This window comes from Lolium rigidum, chromosome 5 (assembly GCF_022539505.1).
Source record: "Lolium rigidum isolate FL_2022 chromosome 5, APGP_CSIRO_Lrig_0.1, whole genome shotgun sequence".
NCBI classification, from domain to species: Eukaryota; Viridiplantae; Streptophyta; class Magnoliopsida; order Poales; family Poaceae; genus Lolium; species Lolium rigidum.
Genome location: NC_061512.1, coordinates 156,588,216 through 156,605,507, shown reverse-complemented (window position 1 = coordinate 156,605,507; position 17,292 = coordinate 156,588,216). Strand labels below are relative to the sequence as shown.

General features: G+C 42.4%; 2 protein-coding genes across 4 annotated transcripts; both read right to left on the bottom strand.

The window, feature by feature from the left end:
* Positions 1-1,627: 1,627 nt before the first annotated feature.
* Positions 1,628-5,203, bottom strand: LOC124658355 (bifunctional L-3-cyanoalanine synthase/cysteine synthase 2, mitochondrial-like). Its single transcript, XM_047196709.1, has 10 exons — positions 4,913-5,203; positions 4,714-4,823; positions 3,496-3,553; positions 3,076-3,339; positions 2,725-2,862; positions 2,598-2,649; positions 2,414-2,493; positions 2,282-2,341; positions 1,995-2,075; positions 1,628-1,894 (listed from the first exon to the last, which is right to left on the bottom strand). The coding sequence occupies exons 1-10, from the start codon at positions 5,102-5,104 to the stop codon at positions 1,796-1,798; spliced, it is 1,134 nt and encodes a 377-aa protein (XP_047052665.1). The 5' UTR covers positions 5,105-5,203; the 3' UTR covers positions 1,628-1,795.
* A 1,749-nt stretch (positions 5,204-6,952) lies between these two features.
* On the bottom strand, positions 6,953-14,537 carry LOC124651665 (serine/threonine-protein phosphatase 2A 65 kDa regulatory subunit A beta isoform). Of its 3 annotated transcripts, none has more exons than XM_047190711.1 (13): positions 14,405-14,537; positions 12,857-13,273; positions 12,289-12,535; positions 11,512-11,624; positions 11,259-11,338; positions 10,969-11,110; positions 10,800-10,880; positions 10,110-10,214; positions 9,424-9,606; positions 8,789-8,881; positions 7,611-7,750; positions 7,472-7,538; positions 6,953-7,374 (listed from the first exon to the last, which is right to left on the bottom strand). In XM_047190711.1, exons 2-13 carry the CDS (start codon positions 13,247-13,249, stop codon positions 7,255-7,257), a joined length of 1,764 nt encoding a protein of 587 aa, XP_047046667.1. In that variant the 5' UTR covers positions 13,250-13,273; positions 14,405-14,537; the 3' UTR covers positions 6,953-7,254. The 3 variants fall into 3 exon arrangements, with proteins under 3 accessions (XP_047046667.1, XP_047046669.1, XP_047046668.1); XM_047190713.1 differs by having other exon boundaries at positions 6,953-7,362; XM_047190712.1 differs by having other exon boundaries at positions 12,857-13,267; positions 14,405-14,533.
* Positions 14,538-17,292: the final 2,755 nt, after the last annotated feature.

Below are 17,292 nucleotides of genomic sequence, written 5' to 3'. Positions count from 1 at the left end.
GTACTATGGTAGTTTTGTAGTGTGTGACCGCGGTAGTTAAAAACATGGTGCAAATAGTAAATGATAAAATAACAGTGATCATTAGTTATGTCAAGAAGATCACAAAATATTATTTTACTACCAAATGATATTTCAAAGAGGCCTCAAACTGGACTGTACTATACTTCATCAAACACCACTTCAATCAAGGAAAACCGGCAATCCTCCTTTTATGTCATGACCACACAAAGGATATTACACACAAATCTTGGATTTAGAGAATTCACTACCCGTTCAATTCTCCAAATTTTATATCCATAGTCATAAAAAGTAAATAAATAAATACAACGCTAAGGGTCCTCCGGGGGATTTGTGGATTGCATCCTCCGCCTCCCACACTGCCCATACGATGATTTCAGCATACCCCCAACCTGCCTAGCAGATATTTTGTACTACTGCAATATCATTGCAGCATTTTTTCCCCGATGTGGATTAAAACCATATAAAAACTATTGCAAGATTTCCAAAGCACCAATGTAGCAAAAAAAAAAGAGTATGTAGGAAATCCCTAGTGGTCACAGCATATCACCATCCCTCCCAGCAAACCTTCGGGGAAAAAGTCAAGACCATGTGTAGCATGGGAAAACAATGTTTGTAGCTGCTCACGAAAACATGTGCAACATGTAAGCAACATTTGCACCAAATATCCAGAATCACTGCAGCATCTTGTTCATGTGTTCACATCACAACGAACTTGAGTTTACAAAATTTGAAGAACACTCATGCAGCATCAAAAAAATCCGTGAAAACTAACTTTCTTTTGGAGCACCGAATTCGTGAGATCAAGCATGCTAGTGACAAATCTTTTTGTGGACGAAACTCTTGGGGCCATGAGTAGTTGAGTTTTTACTATTTTATGTGAATTCTTCCTAAAAACAAATTGATAAATCTCAAAAAGATACAAGGTTTCTACTTAAATTATAAATTCAATATAATAATGGAAACATGTATTATTTGAACATGTGAACGTTTCCGAACCCTCGTGAACATTTTATCAAAATTGGTGGACATATTTTTGAATCGCGACCATTGTTTTCTGAACCAGGTGAACATTTTTTCGAAGTAGTGAACATGTTTTTGAGTATCATTAATTATTTTCAACCCCATGAAACATTTTTTCGAACAACTGTGAATGTTTTTTTGATCCTCGTGAACATTTTTCGAATCCTAAGAACCCTTTTTGGAACGGTAAAAATATTTTTGTATCACAAACACATTTTTTAAACCCTGCGACAAATTTTCAAACACCTAGTGTATTCAAAGTAATTTTTAAAAATACATGAAAATTGAAATTTTTAAAATCATAATTATTTTAAATAAAATTTTAAAAAGACAAAGAAAAGGAAAATAAAAAATAAAACAGTAAAGGAAAAGGAAAAAATTGCTAATGGGCCTGTCATTAGCGGAATCCTTCAGGTGGCACAGGTGTTTTTTTTTTTTTTTTGAACATAGGTGGCACAGGTGTGTTGTGCCACATTGAGCGGCATATAGGATTACCGGACACGGTCAACATTCACTTGACCTCTGACACAGCAGGGGGCATGTTGAGGCTTGTATTATTCCCGAAAACTCAAACACAAGCTCCAAATAAATCTCCATAAAAGCAAAGTCCCTTTTCAACCAAGTCTAATTGTTGTTTACAAAAGGTCCACATTGGGCACAAACTGAAGATTGCAAATGAGGCACAATACAACTAGCACTTGCAACATGGCACCCATTGAATTTGTTACGTATGCTTTCGTTCCATAGGTCCAAGTTAGTCCACTTGCACTGGCTGCATAGCCTCAGCTTCCTTCCTCAAACCCTCAAACAGCGCAGATGATAAGTATCGCTCCCCCGCGCTCGGATGAATAGTCTGAAACCACAATGCACGGGTCAGTCAGCCTTCTAAAACTTCTCCATGTTACCATTTTTGATACATTTCAAGAAGATGGTTATGTATGTATATGACATACCACAATGAGCTTCCCTTTGTTTTCTGGCCTCCTGGCGAGTTCGATGGCCGCCACCGTGTTTGCTCCTGATGATATCCCCACCTGCCAAATTTGTGACCAGTTCAGTAACAGTTCGATGTATCAGGTGCCAACAATTTTCCTTTGTGACATATTCATTTTCACATGAGCCAACAATTTAATCAGGTGCCAGATCGTCTCCCTTTATTTTCCTTTCCAAGAGAGCATCACTAATGATGTTAATACACTGATTGAAGATTACAGAGGCAAATATGTTTGTGGTGACTTACTAGAAGACCTTCTTTCAGTGCCAATTGTTGCGCCATCTTAACAGCATCCTCACCTTTGACCTGGTACATGCATAGATTCAGTAAGATTTACATAATCATTCAACACAATATTAGTTTTAATTGATTCCTTACCTCAAGAACCTTATCCATTATATCCATGTCCAAAATATCTGGCTTGAATCCCACTCCATTTCCAGTGATGAGGTGAGGCCCTGCAATTACGTTCAGTTAACCATATGAGCAGAAACTAAAAGGATAGTACTGTCTAGTATGAGAAACAAGAAGAATACATCGTCAACATAAATTGATAGCCTACCTGGCTTGCCACCATTTAAAACATTTGCTTCAGCAGGTTCAACTCCATAGATCTACATAAAAAGATGTATACGCCATGAATTTTTCGACGTCCTCGAATAAAAGTTATAGGAACACGTGAGGAATACCTTTGCATTGGGGTTCTTCTCTTTGAGGTACTTGCCGACACCGGTGACTGTACCGCCACTCCCGATCCCCATGACGAAGATGTCAACCTGCCCAAGCGTGTCCTCCCATATTTCCGGACCAGTCGTCTCGTAGTGTACCTGCCAATTTCGATCAACGCCATAAGAAACAATGGAAGCTTTGTGGAGTCCTAACATTCTAGAAGATGAATAGTCATGGAGGAGCAGTTTTGTGGAGCACAATGGAAGTTTGTCCAGATAAACTTGACGAATATACATTTTGAAAATTACAGCAAAGAATAGTAGAACAATATTGTACACTCATATGTCAGAATCAAGGAAAGGTACACTAACCTTGACATTGGCAGGATTCTCAAACTGTTGGAGCATGAAGGCGCTAGGATGGTCCTCGTAGAGCTGGGTCGCCTTCCTCACCGTCCCTCCCATCCCTTTCGCCGGGTCAGTGAGCACGAGCTGCGCGCCGAACGCCTTCATGACCACCCTCCTCTCGAGGCTGGTGTAGGACGGCATGGTGAGCACGAGCTCGTACCCTTTGAGCGCGGCCATGAAAGCCAGGCCGATGCCCATGTTCCCGGACGTGGGCTCGATCAGCGTCGTCTGTTTCAGAAGTGACTTGCCGTTAGTTACAGAATCTAGTGTATTGGAGAACAACAGCTCTCTAGTTTGTGCTTGGACTGTTTTGCAGTTTCAGTGTCATTTCCGTGTGAAGTTCAATGCAGCTGTGAACTTGTCGGAAATCATGAGATGACTGACCTTGCCTGGGGTTATCAGCCCCTTCTTTTCTGCGTCTTCAATCATGGAAACTGCAGGCCTGGATAGATCATACCACAGACATATTAGTCACACTAGAGAACATAGGTGCAGTACATTCTTTTTACCTTTTCAAATAGCAATTGTCATCATACAAAAGGTTGATTTTCTTATTTCCATTTTACAAGCTAGCTTTGGCGCATGTGTGTTCAACCGAGCATATATAAGACCATAACTACCAATTTTAGATTTGGACAAAACACTGGGGTGAAGCCAGGTTGTCAGTTTCACTAGGATAAGCTCAGGTGTGTGGAACATAAATCCCTATACATAATAGACAGATCCCCTCTACACTAGTAGACCAAGGATGGAGGATCATACCAGATTGCAAAATCATATACTTTAGTTAGCCATCACCCAATCATGGAATGCATCTCTATTACTCTATATCTCTAATTCCTTGGATCCCAGTGCATATCACTTTCAGTCACATTCAGGCAGACAAGAGTACATGGATGCGGAGCCAACTTGTCCCTTTTCATTTTTTTTCCTTGCGAAAGCGACCGGCTCGAGGATATTTCCTCATTTCTGGTTGCCAGATGGATCAGACCACCAATTCGATCGGTGTTCTCCAACCAGGGTATATACATTATCATCGGCACTAGTATGATAGATTATTTCTAGCCACTAGAATATGAAACCGGTCCCCATCAGTAACAGTGTAACATGATACTAGTAGTATGTCGTCCACGGCATTAGATTGGGATGGAATGAGCAGGAGATCAGTAATTAGGACATTATGATAGTACTACTCATGCAATATTACGTGGACTCTGTGTGTGCGTTCATAGGGGTAAGTGTATGCGCGTGTATGTAAGCGTCTATGTTTGTACTGTGTTTCTCAAAAACAAATATGGTGAGTGTTAGGAGAAGATACTCACTCCTCCCCAAAATAGGATGCATATAAGTTTTTGATCAAATTCAAACCTTTTAAAGTTTGATCAACTATATATATAAAAATACGTCAGAATTTATAATCTCAAACCAATATTGTTAGAACCGTCATGACATATACTTTGAATTGTGTGCATTTGTTACTGACTTACTGTTGATATTTATGTTTTTTCCTCTGTAGTTAGACTAGAAACTATTTTGATATTGAGGACATAGGATAATGAATGGATGAACGAATGGTGGGCAATTAAGAGAATATATACTCGCCTGTCTTTGACACTGAAGGAGGGCTGGAGGAACTCGAGCTTGGCGGCGATGCGGGCGCCGCACCCCTCCGTGACCTTGTTCAGGTACACCAGCGGCGTCCGGCCAATCAGCTGCGCGCCAAAAAAAATCTAAGATTACCAGAGACCAAACCAGAGCAATGACAAGCTTGTAACTAAGGAAGAAGTCAGGGTGAACGTACGTGGGCGGCACTGTCCCTGATGTTGAGCACTGGATCTTCCTGCGGCTGCTGCTGGGTGGAGAAGAAACTAGACGACGAGCCGCCGGCGCCGGAGCCAGAGATGACCCGGCTGCTGGTGATGATGCCTGATCCTCCTCCTGCACGGAAGAGAGACCTGTTCCTCCTAGCCAGACTCATCACCATCCTCTCCATCTGTCACTGACTTGGTAACACTTGCTAGGAGTATGTTCTGCTTGTACTTTTAGCTAATAAGTAGCCGAGTGGAGTGGTGTGGTGTGGTGTGAAAGTGAGGAGATGCTCGAGGTTGGTGCGTGGTATAAATAGATAGGAAGATACAGTACATAGGAGTAGTGGAGGCCGGCGGCTTGTACCACGTGCTGACGTGCATCCATCATCCATGACGATTCAATCCAAACGACTAAAACGATTTGATCCAGCTTGAACCACATGCGTAGGGGTGTGTGGCTGCTCGATTTTGAGGAGCCAGGTCAAGTGCCCCTTCCCTGTCCATGCCGGCCGCCAACTGTCTGATTTTGTTTTCTTGTTCTGCGTTCTTTTACGTGTAGTTTTCATCTTTTTATTTATCACAAGAAAGTATAAGGGCATCTAGAATGGTAGAGAAGGTACGTTGTCTTTTAGCCATCCACATTATCTAGAAAACACAATTTATTATCTCTTATATTATCTCTAGTAAGTAAACAGAATTTAACTGAATTTTAGTAGGAAATTATGTTGCTAAGTGAAAACACATGGTGCAATGAAGAAAATAGCATTCTCTTATTTTCTAAGAGATCATCTTTTAGTTAAGGGAAAACAACCTTATTTTTTATTCTCTTTTTTCCAACCAAGCAGGAAATCATATGCGGCAAGGCAACCGTAAGGAAAGGATGAATTCGCCACATTCCTAAGAAACGTCCATGTGCTCCTTGTCTCTCTAGCACACAGGATTTTGGGAGGAGGGGAGAGCAGGGCAAAATCTAACGAGCAATGGTTGAATGGCATCAAGGAAAAATCAATGTCATTACATCCAAAATAATAGAACTAACATGTAAACACAATAGCAATTTCGTGTTCTATGATGCTCATTTACAACATTACTAAGTGATTTTTATTTTGGCGTCCTTGATTCTATAGTACTATTGATTTTCCCATAGTGTTTTCATCTGTCCATGCCTTTCGCGGATTAGCGCAGTCTTGATTGCCCCTGGTCGGCACAAGGCTGCCAATTCACCTTTGCTGCTGACATGGTGACTAGTTTGTCCTTCGCTTGCCTAGTTTGCCCCACCTTATGATTAGTCTGTCGAACCAAATCAACGCACCGCTTGGTATGTGAATGCGCCCCTACCATGTGTCTAGAAACCTGCCCATTTCCTCTCCCTTGCACCCACGTCCATTGACCTAATTTTCCTCCCTTCTAGCCACACCCCGGACACTCATCTCAACTTTCCGCTACATGGGTGTTCACGGTGGCGGCTCTGCCGCGTCACAATGCGTTGGTTTGTATAGGCAAGCGGCATTTTTTTTTTGTCTCTGGCAGGACCCTGGTTCACGCTCGATGTCTAGCCCTCGGATCTCATTCCTTCATCAATCTCAACTCCGATGAGGAGGGCAACATCAATGAGAAGCATATGCTTCTGGCTTTGTCCTGGTCCAAGGCCCAACAGCAAGCCCGACATGTCCCAGAGCAGCAAGCTTGTGCACCAGATCAGGTGGCGTTGTCTGTCAAAATCAAAAAGATCAGGTGTAACGGAGTCATATAACGTCATGATTTACACCACATTTTGCAAAATTGCAAGTTACGTAGTAATGTACATCATGATTTTTTACAAATCAAATGAAACAACACCCTTGACATAATGTATTATGAATAGGAGAAAAATTATAGCACTGAATAAAGTGCAACTACAATGAGACGGGTCCCTCAGGTTAGATCCACTACGTGTGAATAATGAAACTTAGCTAAACTACAATTGCACCCCAGATCATCAATGCACCAGAAAAACTAGCATGTTACAAATATAAATATATTAACTTTGCAAATTCAAGGAGGTAGCCAAAATCAATGGCAAATGGTTGCATTCAGTAAAATCAGACCAGGCACATTACATCCAAAATGGCAGAAACCAAGTTCAAGCTACAATGAGAACACATAATGGTACCAACTTGTGTGCTGTCTTAATTACAATACAACAATGATAACAACAAAATGGGAAGGGAACCATATCCATTATCAGCATGGGTCCGTTACTGGGGCTAGAAGGAACTCCACTCTAGAGGGTAAATTACATGTACTCCAAAGCTGGACTTAGAAGAATATCTTCCGAACACTTGACAGTAGCTAGTTAGCTTGACATCATGATTTGATCACATGCCTGAAGGGCCTGGTTTGCATAGTATCTTACGTCCACATCAGGGTCCTCGCTGAGCTCGACGAGGCATGGTTTCACCGTCTTCTCGACGACCTGCAAAGTTGGTATCCATGATATTTCCCAAGAACCCATTACTGAGCTGCACTATATTACAAAAATGGACCACTGCAGAAGAAACTCAGGAACTCACAGATTGATCAAGGATCGGTACAAGCGACTGCAGAACTTTTGCAACATTGAACTTGATGTTCGGCACCCTGAAAATTGAGAAATGTGTCAGTGAAGCCTTAAAAGTGAAGAGTTTGTTCGATTTTTTAGTTGTCACTCACCTGTCCTTTGATGAATTAATTACGACAGGGAGCAGCTTTTGACATGTTATTTCTGCACCCATGACAGGCGCAAGCAATGAGATTGCTTGCAGGATGGTCATGCGATACAGATAATGTGGGTTGTTTATCTTCTCCAATACCTACAAAATGGAACATGTAAGCATTAAAGACTAGCAGAAACTACATGCCATTACAGGAAGGAGAATTTTTACATGCTACCCCTCAACTAAGTTCTAGTTAGGCACAAACAGATTCAAGGCTTCATGCAATATAGAACTTGTAAGAATAGAAGCTCTCTTGCTACAATGTCGTGTTTCATGTTTCATTATGTACACTCCACCACCATCGAACTTAATTGACATTTAGCAAGTCATAGCGTGTGCCAACTTCTTCCGACTATCAACCAACAGCTGGTTGCATAACTTGCATCAACCAGCATAGCTACATATAAGTCCAACACGTCCTCCGCAGTACAACATGCTCACTTGGCTAGGGGGGGGGGGGGGGCAAATCTTCATAGTTTAGTTAAATAATATTTCTCTTTAACTGATTGAACGCATGGACCAGTTATACCACCTAGTATTAGCTATTGCTATCACAGCCAATGGTGGAACCTCCTTGGTGCATCACATATGTGTTTCATCAAACCCTATCTCCTACATCCCCAATGTTGAGACTAAGATCATGCACACCCTCCTGGTGTTACTGCGCAGTATGTAAAGGCCTACTATGGCATCTCCAAGGCATGCGATTTCCATTGCAGGGATACCTAGACATGTGGGCATCTTGTCACATCAATATTCCAAGTGGACATATTAAACCACCCTGAGGAGTATTGGACTAAAACGAACTACTACAAGTTCTTACTTGTGGATGTACAACTTACGAGTTGCTGTACCTAGTTGACCAAAGTGTGCACGTTTAAGGACTGTGGGTGCAATTTACTCGAAGAATAAAAAAAAAATTCACCTCTACAGAGAGTAAAGATATTCTAGCATGTGTCGTAAACATGACATAATTAACACAAAAATGATTACTTAATTTTCACAAGGTAGTGACCGAAACTTGTTCAGACTTAAACTGAAACCATACAACCAGAAACCTGCTTAACTACAGTGCACTGGCTTTACTACATGCAAGAAAAATAAACTACTCCCTCCAATCAGTACATAACAAACCTGAGGGATTATATGTTGCATTGCCCACTCTGGACCAAACTCCTCTGCTAACCGCTTCAAGTTGTTCGCAGCAGCTTCTCTGATGGAGTAAACCTGAAACTCAAACTCTCGTTAGCCATTTCCGCATTCATAGGGCAGTGGCAGCCTTTGTATATTATGTAACAACCTTATAACCATAGAAAATATGCAAGCAAACTAACATAGAAGCACATCGGGTTTTCGCTAAAGCTCAACATAAAGTTCATTCTAATCCTGGTAGATAACGGGAAATACATGTAACTTAAAAGTTGCTTATTATCAGGTGTACTTCTTTGGTTCCAAATAAACTAAGGGGCTGTTGCCACACCTATCCTTACAAGCGCAATAGTTTCTTTGGCGTGTATTTAGTTTGTGTCATAGCTTCATTACTTCATTGGCATATGCCTCCATGTGTCATAAACTCATAATGAAATCTTCTGCCAACTTTTCCCTGACTTGTGGCTTCAGTTTTGTTGGCAACATTCATACACTGTCTAAGCTTAGTGTGGCTTCAATTCAGTTGGCAACATTCATATACCGCCTAAGCTTAGTTGTGGAAAAATTAACCTTGAGCAAAACATGCCATTTAGTAATCAGAATAGCATATCCGGATATACCTTATCTTCCAGCCATTGCATGCAAAGTGCCCCCAGCTTGTCATCAAAAAACCCAACACCTAACTGACTGGCCAACAGAGGGATGTACTCAATTATTGCAAGCCGAACCCTCCAGTGCCTATCCTCCGCAAGTTCTACAATTGCCGGCAATAGAGATTGTGACAGCAAGTCAATTCCAATGACCTGAAAGATCACAACAGCGTCATCAAATGTCAAATGAGCAAAGAAAACACATCATATATCAGCAGGGGAAACAAATGATGGATGATGTTTTAGAACATTACACTTCAACTAAGATGTAGGTAAGAAGACTGATTACTCATCTTTATTATGCCACTTATACACATTTAATGTTCCGTGTTACTTCAGCTTATACTGATAAATGGCATAGGAATAGCCAAATAGAGGGGTTTGTGAGGGGAAATTAGCCTAAAAGTATACTAAAAAGGTAGAATAGCCTGCATTTAGAAATAAAATACAATGCCAGAATAACTTGTACTTAGGGCGTATTCATTCTATGCAGCCAAGTGTTTCAAGGCAATGGCCTAGGGTAAATGGGCCAACACCACTCATCCCGCTTATAAAGTAGTTAGCTTTTTTGCATATGGCCATCATGTTTGTGGTAAGCGAAATCATTAGATCCGTCTGAGTAACACTAGTAATAAAGGAAAGAGAAGTTGACTGACCTGATTAACTTGATCAAGCTTGCTGATTATGTTGAGCCGTACATCAGGAAATTCATCCTTCAGCAAAGAAAGAAAAATAGGAAGTAGTTGTTCAATGGTAGCATCCTGCAGACAGCCACAGACGACGCCGGTGAGATTTCCAAGGGCAACAAATTGCATAGTAATATAATGAAGAGCAGAAGCTATTGGCAACAAATAATTACATTATCACACATGTATACAAAAAGATGCTGGATTTGTTGCGACCAGAGATAAGAGAGTATAAAGCAAAGGAAATACAGTTGCGTGCTGGGTCCAACATATCGTCACAACACATGTATAGGTAACTGGCAAATGGAACAGTACATATGGAACACAAACCAAATCACTCAAAAACGTTCGAAATTCTCAAAGAAACCTCTCCAGATTGTTCAAGCCAACATGCTGAGAAGTCCAAGCGGAACATTAGAACAGGAAAGTAATTATGCAGTATTTCTCTTACAGTTTCAGTTTAAATTATGAACTTCTGTACGGACAAAATAATGGTGGATCACAAAAGAACAAATGACAAGTATATATTATGAAATATTTAACATTGTTAGGGCTAAAGACATGAAATGGATATTCATTCAATGTAAAGCACATAAATTCAAACAACATATTATTAACACTGAAAGCCAATTCAAAAAATTGTTGCATCATTGCTCGCACCTTCCCCAGAACAGGGGCCATTCCCATGATGACTGAAGCCAAAGCTGAGCGAACATGCTGAGACGAATCCGATGATAATTCCTGCAGGTGCAACTGGCATGCGTTAATCTGTAGACAGTAACAGCAGACAAATACAAATAATGTAGTGATTGCCTTATCCTCCTCCCACCTTAACACACGGAAGAATGTGCTGAACTGCAAGCTGTGGACTCAATATCCTACAGAACTTCGTAACTTTCCCAGCAGCTGCTATCCGCACTTCAGCCTCATTATCACGAAGGAGGCGAACATATGCAGGCACCAGATCCGCTCTATTACCAAACATATTGACACATGAATCAATCAGGTTAAAAACTATGTATTTACATATACAAAACAACTTGCCCCATACATATCCAAGTACGCTTTACAGATATAAGAGAACTCAAGTATGTCAGAATAGATAAAAATAACACTAACCTTGTAGGCTCAGGACCAACGGCCTCGCACAGCTCATACAATTGATTGGCAACCATATAACGGACACGCCAAGATTTATCCTATCAAAGGATTTATGAAAGGAGTATTAGCAGTAGTGCACCCGTGATAATGCACCTGACAACAACCATAGTTGATTTAAAGAAGCAATAGTAACCATAAACCTGTAGCAGTCAGAGACTTAATATTCCAATACCCTATAAAGACTAAATAGAAACATCGGAGATGTATGTACCTGGGAGAAATTGACAATGACTGGTAGGATATGTGCAACACAATCTTGCGGTTCCAACAATTTTCCAAGAGCAGCACAGCCTTCAACAGCCAATAAACGTACTGAATCTTGATCTGTAAATGAAGGCAATAATGTAATCAGGGTCTCAATACTTTCAGTATTGTAGAAGATATTGGATAAGAAAATTCAAGAAGTCCAGTTAAGGTATCATCCATTAATCTTTTTGTAGATTCAAACATAAAAGAATGATCTCTGAATTTATGCCAACAATTATGTCAAAGTTAAAACTGCAATGAAGATAGAGATAAGCCAGATGTAACAGACTGAACTACACTAGTAAGCTCTAAGGAGCAAGAAACTTGTTTATCTAAGTATTTAAATCAAAGACACCTCTCACATAAGCTCCAAGCGAACATGTGAAGTGGCACAAAATCATTATGTTTTCAACCATTATACTTAGTTTAGTTCATAGGAAAAATCTTTCACTGTCAAAGGATTTTCTCAATGTTAAAAATAGTCTATCAATTGGTAATATTCTAAAGTTCAGTGAATCAATTGAAAATCCAAACCAACAATCTGACAATCATGAATCATCCCCACCGCAGATTGAGGAAGTGACCACGTGACTTCAGTCACAGTCATTCAGGCAACACAATAACTGTTTTATTGCAGAATCAGCAATTACATGTGCTTTATTCCACTTTTTGAACAGATATTGCATGAATCAATAGATAACTCTTCCACTTAAAAGTTCATCAAAGATGTATAAGAAAGTACCATCTTGGGTCAAATCATCAAAGATAGACATGATTTCTGTCTTCAAATAGCTCTGTTCAATAGTGGCAGCAAACTTCCCCAGATTTGATGCAGCCGCCCTTCTGACCATAGGCATATCATCTTGGCATAACTGGCCATAAATGGTCCTCAGTTCTGTTTTCAATGGATCTGTGGCACTTGGATAGGCTATATGGAAAAGACCACAGGATGATACTCGAGCTGTAAACCATTCACCAGACGCTAGCCTCTGAAAAGAATAACGGCTGGTAAAACAGTATAAAGATACCAGCAGAAAATAAACATGCATTGCTATATTCATCTGGGCGCAGCAGAATTCCTAGTGAACAATCATAGCGTGTTGGGGTGCGTCATACACCGAATATTATAATACAGTTTCAGTCAGTTAAAAGGTAGGCAATGAGCAGAAACGTAACGCATAAATATACCTTACAAAGAAATAGAATGCTTAGGTTGGGGGCGTGCACCCAAAAGAAAACAAGATGCATAATACAGGCAGCACAATTGATGACAAATCAAAAAGATGTTTCACTATTTATAGATAACTTACCTTCACTACTGGAATGAAGAAGTCAACAATGTCATTTTCCTTCATCTGTGCACCAATACGGCACAATGACTCGACTGCTTTGTCTCGGACACAAGTCTCCTCCACCGTAGACAATGTCTCCAATGGTGGGAGCAAAACGTGAGCATGTTCTACACCCCCGACATAAGGAATAAAAACACCCAATTCTTCAGCCATTGCAAGAAGCACCTCATCTTCATCATCATTGTTTTCGCTGAGAAAAGGTATCAGTTCCTTCCTGGTTCTTTCTTCCCCAAGTGCCCGTGCAATTGTGGAAAGTCTTCTAATGGAGTTGAGGCGCAGTTGAATATCTTCATTTTTAAGCTCGTCTATCAGCACAGCAATTGGATAGAGAGGCTCATCGACCATAGCCATCAGGCTAATCAATTATTTCTACAACTATAAAACAAGACAGAACATTAGTTCAATGTGACCGTTCAGACTGAACACACAGGATGTACATCCTAAAATACAAAATTTGTTGCATGATCAAAGGCAAGAGCAAGTTAGAAAGGCGGAGTGGTGTTTCAACGAGGTCAACTAGATCTCCGGTCAAGGGGTTAGATATGTGAACCCATCATTACCTACCTAACTAATTTAAAAGGTCATTATTAAAAGTAACACATGGTTAATTCTACCCAGACGACAAAACGTTTGTTGCCTGAATCACAAACAAACAAATAACGATGCCATTTATTGTCTACGAATGGTTTCAGGGGCAAACAATCATAATCCCATCAGCGTTCACAAGGCTGCAAAAAATAACTTATTTTCCCATCAACAGATCTAGATACAACCAAGTCTGAGAACATAGGGTACGTTTGGTTCTTTGGCAACGCCAGCCTAGCCAAAAATTGGGAACCAAATAATTGGCAAGCCCCGCCAACCCATGCACGCATCCACGCAAGCACGTTTTTCTCGCCAATGCGTGGGCGAGCCGGCAGCGACCAAATCTTTCGGCTGGCTGCCCAATTTTGGTACGGAGCCTCAGGGCAGCATCCAAACATACCCATATAGCTTCCGCTGGTTGTGCTGGTGGATGAAAGCAACCCATATGAACCAATATAACCCAGGACACTATCAACATTTTTTGTCACTTCCTAATCGAGTGCAGGATAGTGTAATAATACAAGTCCTTGGTAAATACAAAGGAAGAGAGCGAGTACATCCGCAGCATCTAGGAAACCAATCGAACCGAAAGAGTGCAGTACAGCCACGAGCGTATCACTATGAGAAAACCTACACAGTATGCTACCCAATCATCCGAAAGCGGACTCCCCAAAGGGAACCCCAAAATCCGTCCCCAACCGCGCCGCAATCCCCGCCCAAACGGCGCCTATCTGGGCAGTGGGACCACGGATAAACCGAAAAAAGCATCGTGTAAGGCGGAGGTCGAAATCCTAGAATGCGGCGGGATCGTGGAGCGGATGCGCCGGGCCGCGGCCACGGCAGCGACCCGACGGGGCTCGGACCATAGATCTAGTAGCGGAATGGGGGAGGGGCGGAGCGGACGGGAGCGGGGGATGTCACCTCGCGGGATCGGATCGGGCTTCTGCGGTGGCGCCGGCGCCGAGGGGTGGAGGAGGTCGCGAGGCGTCGCCGGTGAAATTGTCTGGACGCTGTGGAATGGGGACGTGACCACGGGAGAATGAAGCGGGCTTGACTCTGGGCTGGGCTGGGCCGGGTTGGGTCGGGCAGGGGAATTGACCTTTTCTGCACTCGCCTCGGTCAAACTGGCATGGGAAGCCTTCCTCGACAATGTTGATCGTCTTGGGGATGTGGATCCCACCATCCACATACCAAAGTTTGCAAGACCTCACATAAATATTTGTAGCATCAAAAGAAATATTTACAGCAAGCGAACAAAATCATCGTAGCATCTCGCTTGTGTGTTCACATCAAAAAGCACACAAGTCTGAAGCTCGTCGAAAGAACCCATGCGGCATCGGAAATCCGCAAAAAAAACCTTGTACCATCCTCGATAGAATCTAGCTAGTTGGATCATTGTCGTGCTAAACCCGGCTACCACATAGTCATTCACCTCAAACATGTTGTCCTCCCTGGCAACATCTCTCCAATTTTAAGCTCTACCATGACCATGGCCATGTCGATGGCCTCCTCGCTACGGGGAGGGAGGAGAAGGACAAGGGAGCACAGGGCGGATGAGCAGCAGCAAGGGAGGAGCGCAACAGTGGATGGTGGGGAGAGGCGGTGTTGCAATAGTAACAAAGCATCGGGACATGGGAGGTTGTGATAGAGAAGTCGAGAGGATGAGACACGGAACGACACTCCTCGAGTGTGGGAGAAGCGGAGGATATCCTCCACCTTGATGCTAGACTTTTCCTTCCTTGAATCGAATAAAGCAAAAAAGAAAGAACATGCTTCTTCATTTGAACGTTTGTGTATTCATAAGACATACTATGTGTTGTGGGCATATGTTATATTTATACACATGACAGGGACAACTATGGGGGCACTAGGGCGGCCTATGGAGAGGACAGCCATTACGGTGTCTGCCTCGTTGAGACTAAGGGTCTCTTTCTTTGGGCTACAACTTTTGAAAAGCAGCTGTAGCGGTTGAGCTGTGAAAAAGCAGCTATGGGAAGCAGCTGTTGAAAGCAAAGATTTGATGTTTGGCAGTAGAGCTTTTTAAGGCTGCTGTTGCAAGGGCGGACGGGAATATATAGGAATGACATTCTTTTCATAGTTATCCCGAAGTGGTGTGGGCATTTTGGTCAGTACATTTCGGAAAGCAGGGAAAAAGTTCGGGAAGCAGCTCGTCCGGTGCTTTCACTGCTTTTCGACCTCGCAGTGCATTTGCGACCCGCGCTTTTACACCACGCTTTTCTATTTTGTGCTGTTTGTTTGGGCTTCCGCGTTTGGGCTCTAAAAATAGAAACAGAAGCCCAAATAAACACAGCCTAAGACAGGAAAGCCTCACCAACTAGACCAAGCCTAAGATGGAACCGGATATGAGTCTAGGCCTGAAATCTTAGAGGTCCCCCAAAGCGTCCCCCAAAGAGATTTGGGGCGCCGGACAAAAAATTGTTTCTAGCCGCGCCCCAAAGGTCCTTTTTGTCCGGCGTGTCTCAATACGGTGTCCGGCGCCCCGAGCCCGTCCCCGCTACACAGGGGACTCTCCGGGCACGTTGGACACAACGAAATGAGAGGCGAGGAGTGATGACGCGTAAAGCACACGCCCGTTGGGAACCCCAAGTGGAAGGTGTGATGCGTACAGCAGCAAGTTTCCCTCAGTAAGAAACCAAGGTTTATCGAACCAGTAGGAGTCAAGGAACACGTGAAGGTCGTTGGTGACGGAGTGTAGTGCGGCGCAACACCAGGGATTGCGCCAACGTGGAACCTGCACAACACAATCAAAGTACTTTGCCCCAACGTAACAGTGAGGTTGTCAATCTCACCGGCTTGCTGTAAACAAAGGATTAAATGTATTGTGTGGAAGATGATGTTTGTTTGCGAAGAACGATGAAAGAACAATTGCGGTAGATTGTATTTCAGATGTAAAGAATGGACCGGGGTCCACAGTTCACTAGTGGTGTCTCTCCGATAAGAAATAGCATGTTGGGTGAACAAATTACAGTTGGGCAATTGAGAAATAAAGAAGGCATAACAATGCACATACATATATCATCATGAGTACTATGAGATTTAATCAGGGCATTACGACAAAGTACATAGACCGCTATCCAAGCATGCATCTATGCCTAAAAAGTCCACCTTCAGAGTTATCATCCGAACCCCTTCCAGTATTAAGTTGCAAACAACGAGACAATTGCATTAAGTATGGTGCGTAATGTAATCAACACAAATATCCTTAGACAAAGCATTGATGTTTTATCCCTAGTGGCAACAAGACATCCACAACCTTAGAACTTTCTCATCATCGTCCCGCATTCAATGGAGGCATGAACCCACTATCGAGCATAAATACTCCCTCTTGGAGTTACAAGTATCAACTTGGCCAGAGCCTCTACTAGCAACGGAGAGCATGCAAGAACATAAACAACATATATGATAGATTGATAATCAACTTGACATAGTATTCAATATTCATCGGATCCCAACAAACACAACATGTAGCATTACAAATAGATGATCTTGATCATGATAGGCAGCTCACAAGATCTAACATGATAGCACAATGAGGAGAAGACAACCATCTAGCTACTGCTATGGACCCATAGTCCGAGGGTGAACTACTCACACATCGATCCGGAGGCGATGATGGTGATGAAGAGCCCTCCGGGAGATGATTCCCCTCTCCGGCAGGGTGCCGGAGGCGATCTCCTGAATCCTCCGAGATGGGATTGGCGGCGGCGGCGTCTCTGGATGGTTTTCCGTCTCGTGGCTCTCGGTACTGGGGGTTTCGTGACGAAGGCTTTAAGTAGGCGGAAGGGTAG

What these genes read in the sequence shown, in the direction of transcription:
- LOC124658355 (XM_047196709.1), bottom strand. Translation starts at nt 5,104, where the DNA reads ATGGAGAGGATGGTGATGAGTCTGGCTAGGAGGAACAGGTCTCTCTTC. An exon ending in GGCTGATAACCCCAGGCAAG is followed by an intron (nt 3,340 to 3,495) that starts GTCAGTCATCTC and finishes CTTCTGAAACAG; the next exon opens with ACGACGCTGATCGAGCCCAC. An exon ending in AGAAGAACCCCAATGCAAAG is followed by an intron (nt 2,650 to 2,724) that starts GTATTCCTCACG and finishes CTTTTTATGTAG; the next exon opens with ATCTATGGAGTTGAACCTGC.
- LOC124651665 (XM_047190711.1), bottom strand. Translation starts at nt 13,249, where the DNA reads ATGGCTATGGTCGATGAGCCTCTCTATCCAATTGCTGTGCTGATAGAC. An exon ending in TCATTGTCAATTTCTCCCAG is followed by an intron (nt 11,339 to 11,511) that starts GTACATACATCT and finishes ATCCTTTGATAG; the next exon opens with GATAAATCTTGGCGTGTCCG. An exon ending in TGGCCCCTGTTCTGGGGAAG is followed by an intron (nt 10,215 to 10,799) that starts GTGCGAGCAATG and finishes GGCTGTCTGCAG; the next exon opens with GATGCTACCATTGAACAACT.